General features: G+C 42.9%; 1 protein-coding gene across 2 annotated transcripts in view; it reads left to right on the top strand.

The window, feature by feature from the left end:
- LOC127448882 (kinesin light chain 2-like) overlaps positions 1-18,067 on the top strand; it is a 62,029-nt gene extending 43,962 nt beyond the window's left edge. For both annotated transcript variants that reach the window (XM_051711789.1, XM_051711797.1), the window contains exons 12-14: positions 12,386-12,510; positions 12,653-12,710; positions 15,403-18,067. In XM_051711789.1, the coding sequence (XP_051567749.1) occupies positions 12,386-12,510; positions 12,653-12,710; positions 15,403-15,486 (267 nt within the window). In that variant the 3' untranslated portion in view covers positions 15,487-18,067. The remainder of the gene's footprint in view (positions 1-12,385; positions 12,511-12,652; positions 12,711-15,402) is intronic.
- Positions 18,068-18,939: the final 872 nt, after the last annotated feature.

Raw genomic sequence — 18,939 nt, 5'->3', positions numbered from 1 at the left:
ATATGAGTACCATATCTCCCGTTGCAAATTCCCTTAGCCGAGTTCCCCTGTTATACAGTCGGCTCTGTCGTTCTTGAGCTTGGAGCAAATTCTCCTGTGTTAGTTGCCACAAGGTGTGGAGTTTTGCTCTAAGATCAAGAACGTATTGAATTTCATTCTTACTGTTCGAAGATCCCTCCTCCCAAGCTTGACATCAAGCACGCCGCGCAGGCGCCGCCCATACAGCAGCTCGAATGGGGAAAACCCAGTGGAGGCTTGCGGGACCTCTCGTACTGCGAATAATGGGGGATCAAGCCATTTGTCCCAATTTCTAGCATCCTTGTGCACAAACTTATGAATCATGATTTTAAGGGTTTTATTAAATCATTCCACCAGGCCATCTGTTTGTGGATGGTAAACGCTGGTGCGGATCGATTTAATGCCCAATAATTCGTAAAGCTCGCGTAGTGTTCGTGACCATAAAGGTTGTGCCCTGATCGGTGAGGATTTATTTCGGAATTCCCACCCGGGAGATTATTTTGAAGAGTGCCTTCTGCAACACTTCATGCTGAGATGTTGCACAGAGGCACTGCTTCCGGATATCACATTGCATAGTCCACTAGGACCAATACAAAGTGATATCCACGTGCTGACCGCTCTAACGCATCGGGGATCTGGACTACAGTTCCCAGCTCCATCACAAGACACTGATCCCTGAAGTGTTCCGGATACCCGCAACACCAGCAGGCCAGCCCAGGCGCTGCACTCACACATGTGGGGTGGGTACATCCATCTGAGGGGGAGAGCAGGTAGACCCTGAAGTCGCCAGGAAAGGGATAAACCGGTGCAAGCGAGGAGCCGGCTTCGGCGGCGGGTTTCCACGCCTCCGGGGTGCAGGAACAAGGCCTGGAGAGAGGACGAGTGAGAGGGGAGTGGAAAGAGACGGGAGAAAATACAGAAGAGGGGAGAGCGAGAGAGTGCTCTTCCGCGTTTGGGCACACTGCCATATGGTCCTCCGCTAGCTGGACCGCTTCCTCCAGCGACACCCAGCGATGGCAATGGACCCACTCCGCCATCCCTTCTGGAAGCCGGCGGATCAGCTGCTCCAGCACCACTTGGTCGACCACTCCCTTGACGTCGTGGTCCCCCGCCCGCAGCCATTTCCGGCAGGTATTATGGAGCCGCTGAGAAAAGGCAAACGGGTGACCGGACCCTTCCATCTCCATTGAGTAGAACAGTTGATGGTATTGCTCTGGGCTCCGGCTGACCCGCTGCAGGACGGTCTTCAGGTTGCCGTAGACCAGGAGGTTAGCCGCTGGCAGTTGTTGTGCTGCAAGCTGGGCTTCCCTGGACAGCAGAGGGATGAGTCGGGCCACCCACCAAGCATGCGGTCAGCCCCAGATTTCAGCGGTACGCTCAAACATGTTCAGGAAGGCTTCAGGGTCGTCTTCTACCCCCATCTTCAACAGCATGGGTGGGGGCAGGGGGCTGCTGTTGTCCGGGGTCGCTGCTGGGGCTTTCTCCTGGGTGAGGAGGCTCCGAATGAACTGCCGGTCCTCTGCCTGAACTCTAAGGACCTCATGGAAGCGTGACCTCTTGATCCTGGCGGAGTTCAAGCAGAGCCTGTTGGTGGGTGTAATGTAGGATGGCGAGGGACTTGATGTCAGACAGTGGGAAGGACTCCATGGGGCGTGCAGTCTTCAAATCAGATCCCGGGTTTCGGCACCAGTGTAAAAATAAGGACACTGGGAACTGGATTCTTCAAACACAGGTAGGGAACTTTGAATTGACCACTTCTCTGGTTTATAGCTTCACAATAGCACATCAGCTTTACAGTAAGGCTCTCGACCCAGTCTCTCTCTCCCGATCTGGCGCTGGCATGGTCCTTTTATGCCGCTCTCCCCAATCTCACTACAATTAGAGAAGGGTGTTAGTCATAATTTGGCTCAGGTGTATGCACCCTTACCGCTTTCTCTCTCCCGACAGACACTCGACCATGCCCCCGCTGCCACACTATACTTCTCTCGCCACTGCCCCTCCAAGAATGCCAAATAGCTGCCCCATTTCCCATCAAACGAATCCAAGTTCCCCAGCCTTCTACATAACACTTCCTCGAAAGCCGCCACCCTCCTCATCTCCGTGCACCACTCTTGAAATGAGCGCGCTCCAGCCAACTTCCATCCCCTTAAAACAATCTGTTTGCCAATCATAACACTGGTTAGGACCCAATTTTTCATGTGTTTATCCCCTATATTGATGACTGCCACATCGCCTAAAATACAGAGTCTGGGGCAAAATAACATTTGATTGCCCAATACACCACACATAAACTCTGAACCTTCAACCAAAATTCTTGGATCTTAACACACCACCAAAAAACATGGGTTGTGTCTCCAGCTTCTGACTGGCATCGCCAGCAGGTGGGTGTGTTTTTAAGACCAAGCCTATACAATCTAGAGGGGGTCCAATAGAATCTATGTAAAATCTTGAATTGCATAAGGTGCACCCTTGCATCTCTAGATGCAGACTTGATGTTTTTTAGAATCCTAGCCCACACTCCCTCCTCCAATACCAAGTTTAAATCTTTCTCCAATAATCTCTTGAGAGAAGTTGAAGCTCCGTCCCCCAGACTCTGAATTAACAGGGAGTAATGCACTGATGCCTCATGACCTTTTCCAAAAGCAGTAATCACCACTCCCAGAGTATCTGCCATTTAGGGGGGTGTATGCTACTCCCAAAAATAGTACAGAGCAGATGGCGCAGCTGTAAATACCTAAAGAACTGAGATCTGGGAATCCCAAAATGTTGAACCAAATATTCAAAGGATCTCAACACTCCACTCTCATATAGGTCACCAAGTGTATTAACCTCCCTCACAATCCACTCTGACCATCAGAAAGGGGACTTATTAATACATAATTTTGGGTTCAGCCATATGCTCGAGGCAACATTTAAATAAATGTCAGAATTAAACACTCTGGACACTTTTGTCCATACCGAGTGCAAATGCGAGATAATGGGGTGTAACATAACTTCTCCAATTAGTTTGATAGAAAGGCTTTGCAATGGCGAAATAGGGGCTAGGACTTCCTGTTCAATACAAAACCAGGGAGGGCCTCTCTCAGGTGGAAGTGACTAATGAGTCAAATGTCTGAGACCAAATGCATAATAATAAAACAAAATCTTGGGTAGGCCTAGCCCACCTTTGTCAATTGGCCTGTGCAACTTACTGAAATGTAATCGGGGACGTTTACCATTCCAAATGAAGGACATCACTATGCTATCAAATTGCTTGAAATAAGAGAGGGGGACATCTATAGGGAGAGACTGTAGCAGGTAGTTGAATTTTGGAATACAATTCATTTTAAGAACATTAACCTTCCCAATCATAGATAAATGTAATGAAGCCCACCTGCCCACATCGCTCAAACCTTTTTATTTAAGGGTCAAAATTAACTCTAACTAAATCACACACATTTGCTGGGAATAAAATGCCCAAATACTTAATGCCCTGTTTGGGCCACTGGAAGGCGCCCGGCTGAAAAGCCATTACTGGACAGTACGCTGTCAGAGCCAAAGCTTTGAATTTAGACCAATTAACTCTTATTATTAATTTAGAAAAGGAATTAATAATTCTGTGGGGGCAAGGTGTAGATCTAGTAGGGTCGGAAACAATAATAAAATATCATCTGCATAAAGCAAAAGCTTTTGCGCCACACCTCCCGCCACCACCCCTGGAGAATCATCATCATCCTTTATCGCGGCTGCTAATGGTTCCATGGCAAGACAGAACAAGAATGAGGAAAGAGGGCAACATTGCCGGGTGCCCCTATACAGAGTAAAATAATCTGAAATTAATCCATTCGTACCACCGCTACCGGGTGTCTATCAAGTAACTTAATCCAACCAAGAAAAGTATTCCCAAACCTGTACATTTCCCAAATCTTTAAAAACACACACACACACACACACACACACACACACACACACACACACACACACACACATATACATATATATATATATATATATATATATATATATATATATTTTTTTTTTTTTATTTTTTATCCCCTTTTCTCCCCAATTTGGAATGCCCAATTCCCACTACTTAGTAGGTCCGCGTGGTGGCGCGGTTACTCACCTCAATCCAGGTGGCGGAGGACAAGTCTCAGTTGCCTCCGCTTCTGAGACAGTCAATCCTTCACTTGGCTCATTGTGCATGACACCGCGGAGAATCCCAGCATGTGGAGATTCATGCTACTCTCCGTGCCCCATTGAGAGTGAGAACCACTAATCACAACCTCGAAGAGGTTACCCCTTGCGACTCTATCCTCCCTAGCAACCGGGCCAATTTGGTTGCTTAGGAGACCTGGCTGCAGTCACTCAGCACACCCTGAATTTGAACTCGCGACTTCAGGGGTGGTAGTCAGCGTTAATACTCGCTGAGCTACCCAGGCCCCCACATTTCCAAAATCTTAAAAAGATAATCCCATTCTACCATGTCAAATGCCTTTTCGGCATCAAGTGAGATGGCAGCGACTGATCATTCGCCTATGACCACATGATATTGATGAAATGCCTAATGTTATCAGAAGATCTACGGCCCCAAATAAACCCCACTTGATCTATATGTATAAGAGATACATAACTTAATCAGTTAGCCAACATTTATGACAATATTTTTACGTCTAGCTGGATATGGGAAATTGGACGTTAACTCTTACACTCGCTTGGATCTTTGTACTTTTTAAGAATCAGACTGATCCGGGCTTGCGTCATGGTTGGCGGAAGCTTTACATTCTTTAATGATTCCGTGTAAACTTCTAGCAAAAGTGGAGCTAATTCTGTAGCATAAGATCTAAATAACTCAGCGACACAGCCATCTGGCCCCGGAGCCTTGCCTGTTAGCAAGGCCTTAATTACCTCGCCAAGCTCCTCCAAGTTTATTTCAGAATCAAGAGAATTTTTTTACTCAGCCAGCAGTTTAGGAAGTTCTAATGATTCCACAATTTTTCCAATATCCTCCTCAGTATATACAATAGAGATCAAGATAGAATTCTTTAAAAGCATTATTAATATAAATGGCTGAGGTAAATATTTCACCACCAGCAGATTTCACTGAGGGAATGGTAGAAAAAGACTCTCTCTGTTTTATATATCTATCCTGAAGTTTTCCTGCCTTGTCCCCCGACTCAAAGTATGACTGTCTTGCCCTGAATAGCCAAAACTCCACCTTCCGTGACAAAATAGTATTATATCTGTATTTCAATCGGGTCAGTTGTCTGAGGCCATCAGACGACATTCGGCACTTCAGCTCTGCCTTGGCACTTTTAATATTCCCTTCCAACTCCACGAGTTCTTGTGCTTTGGATTTTTTGGTTAATGAGGCATACTGTATGATCTGGCCCCTAAGAACCGTCTTAAGTGCCTCCCAAGCCATGCCCACAGAGGATACTGAGGACCAGTTGGTCTCCATATAAACACTGATTTCAGCCTTTAACATTTGTTAGAATTCAGGATTTTGCAAAAGGGATACATTAAAGTGCCAACTATATGATTTTCTTTTCTCCATATGTGGCAACACCTCTAAACACACCAGGGTGTGATCTGAGACTAAAATGTTTCCAATTGAGCAATCAACACCAGATGAAATGAGGGATATAAAAAAAAAAAATCTATTCTAGAGTAAATCTTATGGACTGATGGAAAAAAATGTATAGTCCCTACCAGATGGGTTCAAAAGTCTCCAAATATCTGTAAGACCAAGATTTTACACATCCTGTGAAGCGTCAATGTTACTCTAGGGGGCTTACACACTTGCTTCACTATGATCAAGGACCATCAAAAGTCCAAAAAAGATTAAAGTCTCCTCCCAAGATTATATCATGAGGGGTGACAGAGGCTTGCAACATCCCTTCAGGATATATTAAAAAAACCATGATCATCAACGTTAGGTGCGTAAATATTAGCCAAGATAAGGCACTGCCCCTGAATTTCTGCAAAAACAATAATGACTTTTCCTAATTTATCTTTAATCTGTTAGAGACATTTGAATTTTAGGTGCTTACTTATCAGTGTAATGACTCCCCTGCTCTTACTTGAGCCAGGACTAATGAAAAGATGTCCACCCCATATCTTCCCAAATTTTTCAGCTTCCTGCGGGAAAAGATGTGTTTCTTGAAGAAACACTATATCATATTTCTTACACTTAATAAGAGAAATAACCTTCCTTCTTTTTATGGGGTGCCCCAACCCATTCACATTCCACATGGAGAGAGACAATCCACTCATATTAACATTTGACATTTTAACATATTAGAAAAAATAGATTTTGTGTCAAAAACAAAATTATAAAGACCACATTCCAACATTATTATATCATGAGGGGTGCCAGGGGCTTGCAACATCCCTTCAGGATCTATAAAAAAAACCCTGATCATCAACGTTAGGTGCGTAAATATTAGCCAAAATAAGACACTGCCCCTGAATTTCTGCAAAAACAGTAATGACTCTTCCTAATTTATCTTTAATCTGTTTGAGACATTTGAATTGTAGGTGCTTACTTATCAGTGTAATGACTCCTCTGCTCTTACTTGAGCCAGCACTAAAGAAAACATGTCCACCCCATATCTTCCCAAATTTTTCATACAGGACTCAAGATGGCGCCGAGTATGGCTGCTGCATTGCGAGCTCCGAAACAACATTGTAGTTTTTTGTTTGTTTACAATTCTTATGTTTTTTTGTCTTGGATGTTGCCTGCCTTATTGTCTACGACAGACAAACACTTTTGGACATTGGTTCTGCAATTACACACCATAAACCGGACTTCAAATTCCTCAATGCCGACCCACTGTTTTCAAACACACCAGCGGAGCGCTTTGTCTGGGCTGCCCGGCCGCGAAAACGCAGAAGGAAAAGGGGAAACAGAGTCTGCGTTCTCATCACAGTAAGACGTCGCACAAATCGACCCCCGCTACCCAGTATTCTACTGGCAAATGTTCAGTCTCTGGACAACAAGCTCTGCGAGCTGAAAGCGTGGATCTCTTTCCAACGAGGGACTGCTGCATTATCTGCCTTACAGAAACTTGGATGTCTGCGGAGATTTCAGACTCAGCCATTGAACCCGCAGGGTTCTCCGTGCACCAAGCGGACAGAGCGAAAGACCTCTCAGATAAAAGCAGAGGTGGTAATGTATTTTTTATGATCAACAAATCCTGGTGTGATCAGAGGAACGTACATTCTATCAAGTCTTTCTGTTCTCCTGATATGGAATTTCTCATGCTTCTGTGTCCACCATTCTGGCTACCGAGGGAATTCACAGCGGTCTTTATAACAGCTGTGTACACCCCCCCACAAGCCGACACAGACCGGGCACTCAAGGAAATGTAAGGGATTATAAGCAAGCAGGAAACCGCACACCCTGAGGCCTAATGGTTCCAGGGCAAGACAGAACAAGAATGAGGAAAGAGGGCAACATTGCCGGGTGCCCCTATACAGAGTAAAATAATCTGAAATTAATCCATTCGTACCACCGCTACCGGGTGTCTATCAAGTAACTTAATCCAACCAAGAAAAGTATTCCCAAACCTGTACATTTCCCAAATCTTTAAAAAAAAAAAAAAAAACACACACACACACACACTCGCTTGGATCTTTGTACTTTTTAAGAATCAGACTGATCCGGGCTTGCGTCATGGTTGGCGGAAGCTTTACATTCTTTAATGATTCCGTGTAAACTTCTAGCAAAAGTGGAGCTAATTCTGTAGCATAAGATCTAAATAACTCAGCAACACAGCCATCTGGCCCCGGAGTGACCGGGGACTTTAACAAAGCCAATTTTAAATCAATTGCACTAAAATACCACCAACACATCAGTTTTAACACACGAGGGGACTGGGTTTTGGACCATTGCTACTCTCCCTTCCGGGATGGCTACAAATCCCTCCCCCGCCCACCATTTGGCAAATTGGACCACTCTTCCATTCTGCTTCTGCCCGCTTACAGGCAGAAACTGAAACAGGAAGCACCCACCCTCAGAACGATCCAGTGTTGGTCGGACCAATCAGACTCTATGCTACAAGACTGTTTTGATCACACGGACTGGGAGATGTTCCACGACATCGAGGTGTACACTGATAGCGTAACGTGTTTCATCAGAAAGTGCGTAGAGGATGTTGTTCCATCCAAAACAATACGGATCTACCCGAACCAGAAACCTTGGATTAATAGCGATGTTCGTGCGGCACTCCGCTTTTAATTCCGGGAATGCGGAGGAGCATAAACAAGCCAGTTATGCCCTCTGAAAAACTATCAGAGCAGCAAAATGCCAGTACAGGAACAAGATTGAAGGATAGTTTAACACCACCAACTCTAGAAGTATGTGGCAGGGAATTAATATCATTACGGACTTTAAAGAGAATAAAAACTCTGCCGTGAACACCGCTGCCTCTCTACCGGATCAGCTAAATATTTATATGCATGGTTCGAGGGAAATAACACAGCCCTCGCAGAGAGAGAGCTCTCGCGGCCGAACCTACAGAGGTTAGTTTACTCTCCGTCTCTGTAGCGGATGTAACACGATCCTTCCAACGGGTGAATATCCGTCCAGACGGCATTCCGGGCCGCATCATCAGAGTGTGCACGAACCAACTGGCTGGTGTTTTTACGGACATTTTCAACCTTCCCTCTCTTTGTCTGTAGTCCCCACATGCTTTAAAACATCCACCATTGTGCCTGTATCAAAGCAATCCAAAATCACTTGCTTAAATGACTGGCGCCCTGTTGCTCTGACCCCCATCATCAGCAAATGCTTTGAGAGACTAATCAGAGATTACATCTGCTCTGTGCTGCCTCCATCACTGGACCAACTGCAGTTTGCTTACCACAACAACCGCTCCACTGATGATGCCATTGCATCTACAATACACACTGCTCTCTCCCACCTGGAAAAAAGGAACACTTATGTGAGAATGCTGTTTGTAGACTACAGCTCAGCATTCAACACCATAGTGCCCTCCAAGCTTGATGAGAAACTCCAGGCTCTGGGCTTATACAGCTCGCTGTGCAGCTGGATCCTGGATTTCCTGTCAAGCAGACGCCAGGTGGTTAGAATGGGCAGTAACATCTCATCACTGACCCTCAACACTGGAGCCCCGCAGGGCTGTGCTTAGCTGTGTGGCAACACATAGCTCCAATGCCATCATTAAGTTTGCTGATGATACGACGGTGGTAGGTCTGATCACTGACAATGATGAAACAGCCTACAGAGAGGAGGTGCACACTCTGACACGCTGGTGTCAGGAGCACAACCTCTCCCTCAATGTCAGTAAGACAAAGGAGCTTGTGGTGGACTTCAGGAGAAGAGAAAGAGAACACAGCCCCATCACCATAAATGGAGCACCAGTGGAGAGTGTCAGCAGCTTCAAGGTCCTGGGTGTCCACATCACTGAGGAACTCACATGGTCCATCCACACTGAAGCCGTTGTGAAGAAGGCTCATCAGCGCCTCTTCTTCCTGAGACGGCTGAGGAAGTTTGGAATGAACTGCCAGATCCTCACATGGTTCTACACCAGCTCTGTAGAGAGCATCCTGACTGGCTGCATCTCCGCCTGATACAGCAATAGCACCGCCCACAACCGCGAAGCCCTGCAAAGGGTGGTGCGAACTGCCAGACACATCATCGGAGGTGAGCTTCCCTCCCTCCAGGACATATACACCAGGCGGTGTGTGAAAAAAGTTCGGAGGATCATCAGAGACTCCAGCCACCCGAGCCATGGGCTGCTCTCACTGCTACCATCAGGCAGGCGGTATCGCAGCATCAGGACCCGTCCCAGCCGACTTCATGACAGCTTCTTCCCCCAAGCAATCAGACTTTTGAACTCTTGATCTCTTACGATCAATATACATCAGCACTGCACTTTATTAATCTTATTATCTCACACTGGACTGTCATAAATTATTTTCTCTTAACAACACACTGGCAACTGACTTTCAACTGACAGCCTGAATGTCAATACAGTACAATACAACCTACTGTACATTTTATATATACTATATATACTTTTTTATTGTATAATGTGTATTCTATATTGTGTGTATTGTATACTGTACATTGTATGTTATTATTTGTATATTGTGTTGTGTGTAATTGTGTATATTAGATTTTAAATTGTGTTGTGTAAATTTGATGTTTATTGTAGATTGGTATTTGTCTCATCACTGTCATGACTGCTATGTTGCTCAGAACTGCACTCAAGAATTTCACACACTATTGCACTTGTGTATATGGTTGTGTGACAATAAAAGTGATTTGATTTGATTTGATTTGACATTAGTGGAACAATCAAACCCCAAACTTCCCCCAGAACCAAACAAACAGAAAAAAGGAAAATGTGCGCATTAACCCCACGCATGACAGCGCCAACTGGCGTCTATCCCTCTAAACTCAAACAGTCCATGTACCCCTATGAGAGCCCCCGCGACAACCTTGCCACCGGATTGCTTAAGTACGGTGTTTTTAGAAGATAATCTATAAAACAAACTCCAGCCAGTAGGCGGAATAAACACAGAGTGTGTAGATTCATCCACAAAACTGTCCCGAAGGAGTGTTACTCCACAAAACAAACTCCAGCCCCTAGGCAGAACCAGCACAAAAAGAAACAAAAAGGTGCTCAGTTTCCTCAAACAGTCAAGTGAATGTTCATTGAGTTGGTCCACTCGGCTGCAATGTGAGTACCACAAAATAACTTACTCCATTGACTTTATGAAGGACATCGCTTGCTGTGGGCATGTGAATGTTTTACGGCCATCCTTAGCATCTATTCTCAATTTCGCCAGGAATATCAGTGCAAAAGCGAGCTTCCGTTGATGTAAGAGTTTCTTGCATTCCTTGAATCGATCATGTTTCACTCTTGTCGAATTTGCAAAATCTGGGAACAAGAAAATGCTGTGGTTCTTCCAAAAAAGCCTTCATTTACTCCTCACCTCATGTAACATGATCTTTATTGGATAATCTCAGAAATTTGGCCAGAATTGATCGGGCCTGTCTCCCTCAGCGGACTGGCGAGGTGGAACTCTGTGAACTCGCTCGATTTCCAGCTTATGGCCTGTTATGTCAAGCAGATTTGGAAAGAGCCCATCCAGGAATTTCACCATATCCTTACCCTCTTCGGCCTCAGGAATTCCGAAGATTCGGACGTTATTCCACCGGCTACGGTTCTCCATGTTCTCCAACTTCTCCCAGACACACTCCAAATCCACCTTGGTGGATCCGTTTCTCGACATCCCCCACTCTTGTAACCATCTCAGAGAATTTTGTCTCCATGGCAGTGATCGAACGACTTATTACAGCATGATCTTCCAAGTCAGCAACGACCATCATCAGCATTGCCAATATGTTCAGCATCTCTTGCCGAATTTCCCTCATTTCTCTGACCAAATCAGCTCACTGGCTCGGGGCCTTCTCGGGGGTGTCAGCTTGAGCACGTAAGTGTCTTTTAATGTCTTCAGAGCCCGAGGATTTTGAATTCTTTGACACATTGTCCTCCTAGAACAGTTATGGAACAGAGTGTATCGAATCTCACCGGTTTATGACATTAATAGAGTTAAAACTAGCAAAGTGCGCAGAGCTTTCCATTCACACGTCCGAACCTCAAATAGCGTCACGTGACCTAGATACTCAAGTCTTTATCATTTCAAAATAAGAGTCCCAAGGCTTGTTTATAGTAAAAAAAAAAAAAAAAAAAGTCCCGCCTTATGCACCAAATCCTCATGTTTCTGGTTCTTATTGGGATTTTGGTTGCATAGTATACTGCTTTTGGGATTTTATTCATTTTGGGCTCTTTTAGCCTCAATGTCAGTAGTAATGACATAGTAAGGAAAGACTAAGATTTTTTATTATTATTATTCTATGAATCGATTTTTAAAAAAGTATCGGCCGATTAAGCAGTTATAGGTTTCGGCAAAATCCACTATCGGACGACCTCTAAAATGGACTACAAAAGTTGTACAACAAATGCCATTGGTTCTCAAGTGTCTCATGAACAAATGTAGCCAACATCAAACCTGATGCAGCACATGTAATGGCAGCATATTTGATTTGAGAGCAACAATGGAGGTGAACATTTTCAGTGAGTAATGACTTAAATTAGACCTGTTCCTCACACAGAGCTTTCGGATGACTTCAGAATATCTGGCATATAGCCATAAGTCAAATGGTCTTCTTTTATGATACTATAAAGGGTCCCCATTCACTTTCATTGAATGGAAAAGAGTGGCCACCTTTTTTGTGTTTCATGGAAGAAAGTCAGTCAGTCATATGAGTTTGAAACAATGTAAGGGTGAGTAAAATAATGACAACATTTTTGTTGATCTTTAATTTGTTGAGTTGATCTTCTGTGCACAGGATGGGAATGGCAGCCTGCGCAGGAGTGGCTCATTTGGGAAGATTCGTGAAGCCCTGCGGCGCAGCAGTGAGATGCTGGTGAAAAAACTGCAGGGCAGCAGCCCTCAGGAGCCAAGCAACCCCGGGTGAGATTACACCACAACACAACCGAGATGACGGTTTTAACCTGTACCTTCTCCAAAGACTTGAAAACCAGGATACCTCTAAATCAAACCACAAACAGTTTCAGTATGATGCTGTAACTGATTTTTTTTTATTCTTTGAAAGGTTGAAGAGGGCAAGCTCCTTAAATTTCCTCAATAAGAGCACAGAAGAAACCTCACAGGTGGGTTTTCAAACACACACAAACACACTCTTCAGGCATAATTACACAAAGAACAATAGAAAGCTCTCCTGAGGTAAATATACCATTAATATAGGTGAAAGTTGTTGATATCATTGATATCTTCCCACAGTTGAAACACTGATTTGCCGATTACATGAGATGATTATTTCAGCCATCTGCATTTTATCTTTCAACATCCTCTCTGATGTTAATTCATGTTTTTTTTTCTTGCTGTAATTTGTAGTCAAGAGAAGATGCAATGCAGCGCTTCTGTTTGAACTGACAGCAGCTACAGCGATTTGACTCATTGAAGAGCATAAAAACAATTATAGTTTGAATTTCATGATAACATTGACATAATTTGAAAGCTAAGAGTCAAAAATCAAGTCTTTGCGGCCAGATCTCATGAATATTACGTGACCGTTGCAACACTTTTGCTAAACAAAATTAAGAGTAAAATGGACCTCTGTAATCTAAAACTTTAACCTAAACCTAACTGATATTATTCTAAAAGCAAATGAGAGGTGAACAAAACAGACATCCTTACCATAAACCAACACCTAAACCTAACCGATAGTGTCCTAAAAGCAAATGTAGGTCTTTCAAGGTGGCCTGGAGAGGTGAGGTGTCCAAGTCACATCAGCTACTTGCTGGGGTACCTCAGGGCTCAGTGCTTGGGCCAGTTCTCTTCTCTATATACACAACATCACTGGGACCCATCATTCAGGCATATCTCTTCATCATTGGGACCCATCATTCAGGTTTCTCTTACCATTGCTACGCAGATGACACATAGCTCTACTTGTCTTTCCAGCCCAATGACACCACAGTGACTGCTTGAATCTCTGCCTGTTTGGCAGACATCTCGGCCTGGATGAAGGAACACCACCTGCAACTTAACCCAGCCAAGGCTGAGCTCCTTGTCTTTCCAGCCAACCCTGCTGTTGAACACATCACAATGCAGCTGGGTTCAACTACAGTAACACCTTCCAAAACGGTCAGAAATCTAGGAGTAACCATCGATAACCAGCTAAATTTCACAGATCACATCTCAAAGGCAGCATGATCGTGTAGATTTACACTCTACAATATCAGGAAAATGAGACCCTTCCTCTCTGAACATGCCACACAACTTCTTGTTCAGTCACTTGTCATAACTAGACTGGACTACTGTAATGCTTTCATCGCAGGCCTCCCTGCATGCGCAATTTGACCCCTGCAAATGTTCCAGAATGCAGCAGCACGTTTGGTCTTTAATGAACCAAAGAGAGCGCATGTTACACCACTCCTTGTCTCTCTTCACTGGCTGCCGGTTGATGCACGTATCAAATTCAAGCCTCTGATGCTGGCATACAGAACAGTCACTGTGTCTGCTCCAGCATACCTAAAATCATTTCTGCAGAGCTGCGTTCCTAACAGAAGCCTGAAGTCAGCTAAGGAATGGCACCTTGTTGTACAAACACAAAGAGGCACCAAAACACTTTCCCGGACTTTCGGTTTCATCATACCACATTGGTGGAATGACCTTCCCAACTCCATCCGTGAAGCTGACTCACTTTCTGTCTTCAAAAAATGGCTAAAAACACATCTTTTCCATGTGTACTTAACCAGTCACTAAAAAAAAAAAAATTCTTGTTGCACTTTAATCTGTCTTGAATACTACTATTCTGATGCTAGTGAAACTTTGTAATACAGCACTTTTCATACCACTGTCTCCTTAAGATGAGTCGCTTATAATGTATTCCTCTTTCGTAAGTCGCTTTGGATAAAAGCATCTGCCAAATGAATAATTGTGAATGTATAAATGTAAAAGCACATTTTCTGAAGCAACCCCATCATTTTGTCTCACCTCTGACACTTTCGTCTCACGTGTCAGCTTGTATGCTTGGCTGGGCTCGATCTGCAGTCTGCCGAGTCCAAAGTCCAACAATCTGGTGAGTTACCACAGAAGCTAATCACGTTGGAATAAGTTTGTAAATGTACAGTAGGTGTGTCTGTAACTCAAGCGTTAATATGTATCTTTTTTTGTTGTTGTTGAAACAATTATACAGCAATACATTTTAATAACAATAATAGAGGTAATAGACAAAAATATGTCCATAAGAATGTATTATTTCAATTCAAAAGACTTGCTCACAGTGAATATTTTCTCTCAGTGTGTATAGGCCTTTACATTAATTATGTTAAAGGGATAGTTCACCCAAAAAGGAAAATTCTCTCGCCATCCCAGATGTGTATTTCTTCAGCAGAGCACAAATTATGATTTTTAGAAGAAAATATCTCAGTTCAGTAGGTCCATACAGTGCAAGAGAATGGTGATCAGACCTTTGTAGCTCCAAAAATCACATAAAAGAAAAAAGTAATTCATAACACACCAGTGGTTAAATCCATATCTTCAGAAGTGATATGATAGGTGTGGGTGAGAAACAGAACAATATTTATGTCCTTTTTAACTCTAAATCTCAACTAACTTTCACTTTCAGATGTGAAAGTGAAACTAAACAGGCACCACATGTGACTTTCAGATGTAAAAGTGAAAGTGGAGATTTAGGAAAGAAAAAAAGATTGTTTGGTCAGTTTCTCACCCACACCTATTATATTGCTTCTTAAGTTATGGATTTAACCATTATTTTTGGGTGAACTATCCCTTTAAATGATTGAAAACGTAATCCTTTTCTCTCTCTCTTATCAGGAATCTAACAGCGGTTTGTCAGAATCCAGAGGACTGAGCGCTAGTAACGTGGACTTGACCAGACGCAGCTCTATGATCAGTTAGAAAAAGACATCTGGACTTAGCGGGGCCAAATGGAGTGGCTTTTTGCTGCTTACTTGAAATAAAAGATCATTAAATTATCCTTATTCATAATTTTCACAACAAAATGATCTTGAAAGTAAAAATGTCTTTCGTTGTGCATCGGCACATCGTAATTTGAGCTAGGCCTGTTAGCTTTGCCGTTAGCGACCCCATTTAAAGTCACAATAAAAATGCTAATTAAAAAGATCACTGCTAAACGGCAGGCCGCCGAACCATATACAGACAATCTGCTCTAGAGACATCTAGTGGTGAAATTACATCATAGCATTGCATAAAAATGGCTAGAGTGGCTTAGCATACTTCCATCAACTTGTACTGTCTGTACAAAGCATACAATTTCAATGGGTTCGCTATTTAGAAAATGAAAAGTTCAAAACATTGCATATATAGTAGATGCATAGACACTGCGAATGCTAACTCCTTCCACAAAAAGACCTCAAAGTTGGAATGGTGCAACAATTTATATCGTAAATGCACTTACGAAAATAAATGTCTGGATTTTTAGAATGTTTAAAAAAATGTTTCGTTGAGAGCACTGATTGGTACGACCTCACGTTTGCCTTCTGAGTTGTATGTATATACTGGTTTAAATTATTTGAATTCTTTTTGTTTTGCAAAATTAGTGCACAAGGATTTTGTTTACACTGTAGGAGTGACTGGAAATCATTTGAATGGTACATTGAAGGATTTTGATTTATGATTTAAACACTAACTTAAGCTCTATTTTTATTAAGTGTTGGGATTCTATGAATCTAGATTCATCGTTCAGCCTCATGCAGATCTTTTGAAAATGTGCGTTTATCTCATATGTCTGAGTTTGATTTACAGGACATGAACCAACACAAAGGCCTGATGAGGGGTAGAAAATGTATGCTTGGTTGGTGGAAAAGTCTTAAAATATAGCACTGGGATATACCATCAGTTTAAAATGTAGCATGTTTTTTTTTGTTTTTTTATATATGTGCATGCTAACAACATGGATGTCAAGAACACCATATTAAAGCATAACTGTAAAGAGCCAAATCCTCCTTTTGTTGTTTTAATATTTCATCGGTTTCATATTAATTAATTGTTAAATATCCGTTTAATGTGCAGATTTTGTAAAGAGCTCATATCTATTAGGAATTACAAATGTCATAGTCTCCTACTTGCTCATACAGCTACGTAAGCGTTCCTTATTGAAACCTTTCTCATGTTTGCACCTTTATGTAAGTCATTATCCTTATTTTCATGATGACAGAACATGTATTTGATATTGGGTTTATTTGAATGTTTTGAATTAATTGCTTCTGTGTTCATCAGAGATGGCTGATAAATTGTTTCTGTCAGTGCATGCGAAGGTCACAAACTTTTGCTTTCAGCCATACAAATAGGTTAATCCCACAAAGTAATGACGGTCGTATTTCACCTCTAAAACCCGCATTCGACCTCGCCATGGGCCCAGCCTGTGCTAGGTACAGCCCTGTATTGCATAAAGAAATTGAAGCATATTTTTTAGGATAATTGTCATGAAATTGTCTAGTTTTAAAACTCAAAGATTTAGTAATCAGAAATTGTTGTGACCTAGAAAAAGAGAAGTATAGCTGCAGGTATTGTTCCAAAAAGGGGCAGGAGCTCCAAATTGCCAGAATAGATAATGGGAACCCCTTACCTAACCCTAACCATTTCTGGAGGTGTTGCCCCCTTTTCGAGTAACCCCACCCCCTTCTGGAGAAACCACGCCCCATTTTGGAGATTTCACCCCCATAGCCTGCTGCTAAACCTGCTTGTAGGAAAAGGCTGCATTTTTTTATGCAGAACATTATTTGTTTCTTTTGATTTGGGGGTGAGATATGACATGGGCATTTCTTGACCGTTGTTGTGAGATTCATCCAAACAGAATTTACCACAAAGAGTTACTGATGCGTTCATTTTAATGTTGTGTTTTAATGTAGTTTAATGTTTTGCTGAAGATAAATGAAGGCACTAGAAATTTCTTGAGAGAAACATGACAAAATAATGTGATCAAAATAAAAATATCAGGAGACATAAATGTTGAAATAGCAGTCGCAACAAAACATTGTTAGAGAAATACAAACATCACTGTCACTCACGACCACAAAAGCACACACTTGTGTAAACTCCTCAAGCTTTGTCCTAGCACAAAGTGTGTAGTTTCTAACAACTCTGATTAATGCTGTTTATACACAAAAATTGAATGTGAACCAACCTTTGGCTTTGTCCTATCTGTCATTATTACCTATGTGTGACAACTGTCTTGCCACATAATCTTTATAAATGTTTGTTTGACAGGTTAGATTGTGCTGCAGGTACCCAAGTTGCTCTTGGGCACTGATCTTGGAACAGCGCCCCAGTTCTTTAGTGGAAACCCTTTGCGAGCACTCAGATTGGTTGTAAAGGGTAACTTCTTCCAGCCCTGTAGAATGTAGCCATGCTGGTACTCTAGGGTTCAGCCTAGATGGATTTCACTTGTGAAGAGGCCAACCTCATGTTTGTTTTAATAAAATGTTCGAAATAAATTCATTCTGCTTTTCAAACCAAATTAACTTGTCGATGTGTGTCTTTATTACACCACTGGAGCAACTGAAGTATCTAAGGGCTTTAAAGGGTTATAAAATAATCAGTTCTGCAGGTCTGAACTAAATTTGTATTGCTGGCCTCCCAGCCTGGTTGGGTTTTAGAGGATTTTGGACACTCGACTTGTCAGGCTGGGAAATGGTTAGCAGATCAGTTAAACTGGCTGAGTACCTGTTTGGCCAGGCTGACAGAGCCTAGGGTGATGCAGTATCCACCAGCCCCCATCCAACACCCTCCTACCAAGACAGCGATTACTACCAAGGGGCCCCGTCCAGGCTTAGGACGGTTCTTGGGCCAGTATGCTGAGACATGGTAAACTGTGCATTTGGATTTTAGATGTGTGCTAAGCACTGCTTCTTACTCTCTTTTATGCATATCACAGTATAAGGAACTGTTCACACGTAACTGTTTTCTGTGCTCCTGTGCACTTTTTTCATGGTTTTTCAATGTAAACATGTTAAACGGATCTCTTTGACTGTTGCTCCTCATCCTGCTGTTTTTTTTGCCCATGATAGAAAGGTGTCAGAACACACAGTGCATCGCAGCTTGCTGTGTATGGGGCTGCGTAGCCGCAGACCGGTCAGAGTGCCCTTGTCCACCGCCGAAAGCACCTATAGAGGTCTTGCGGAGTCCATGCCTCAACGGGTCAGAGCTGTTTTGGTGGCATGAAGGGGACCTACACAATATTAGGCAGGTGGTTTTAATGTTGTGGCTGATCAGTGTATATTAGGGTGACCATATGTCCTCTTTTTCCCGGACATGTCCTATTTTCCGGACCTTAAAAAAGCGTCTGGCCGGGATTTCTAAATTTGCGAAAATGTCCGGGATTCGGCTTTA

Source organism: Myxocyprinus asiaticus, chromosome 1 (assembly GCF_019703515.2).
Source record: "Myxocyprinus asiaticus isolate MX2 ecotype Aquarium Trade chromosome 1, UBuf_Myxa_2, whole genome shotgun sequence".
Taxonomy (NCBI): domain Eukaryota; kingdom Metazoa; phylum Chordata; class Actinopteri; order Cypriniformes; family Catostomidae; genus Myxocyprinus; species Myxocyprinus asiaticus.
The sequence above is the reverse complement of the archived record's forward strand: the minus strand, read 5'-3'. Positions and strand labels throughout refer to the sequence as shown.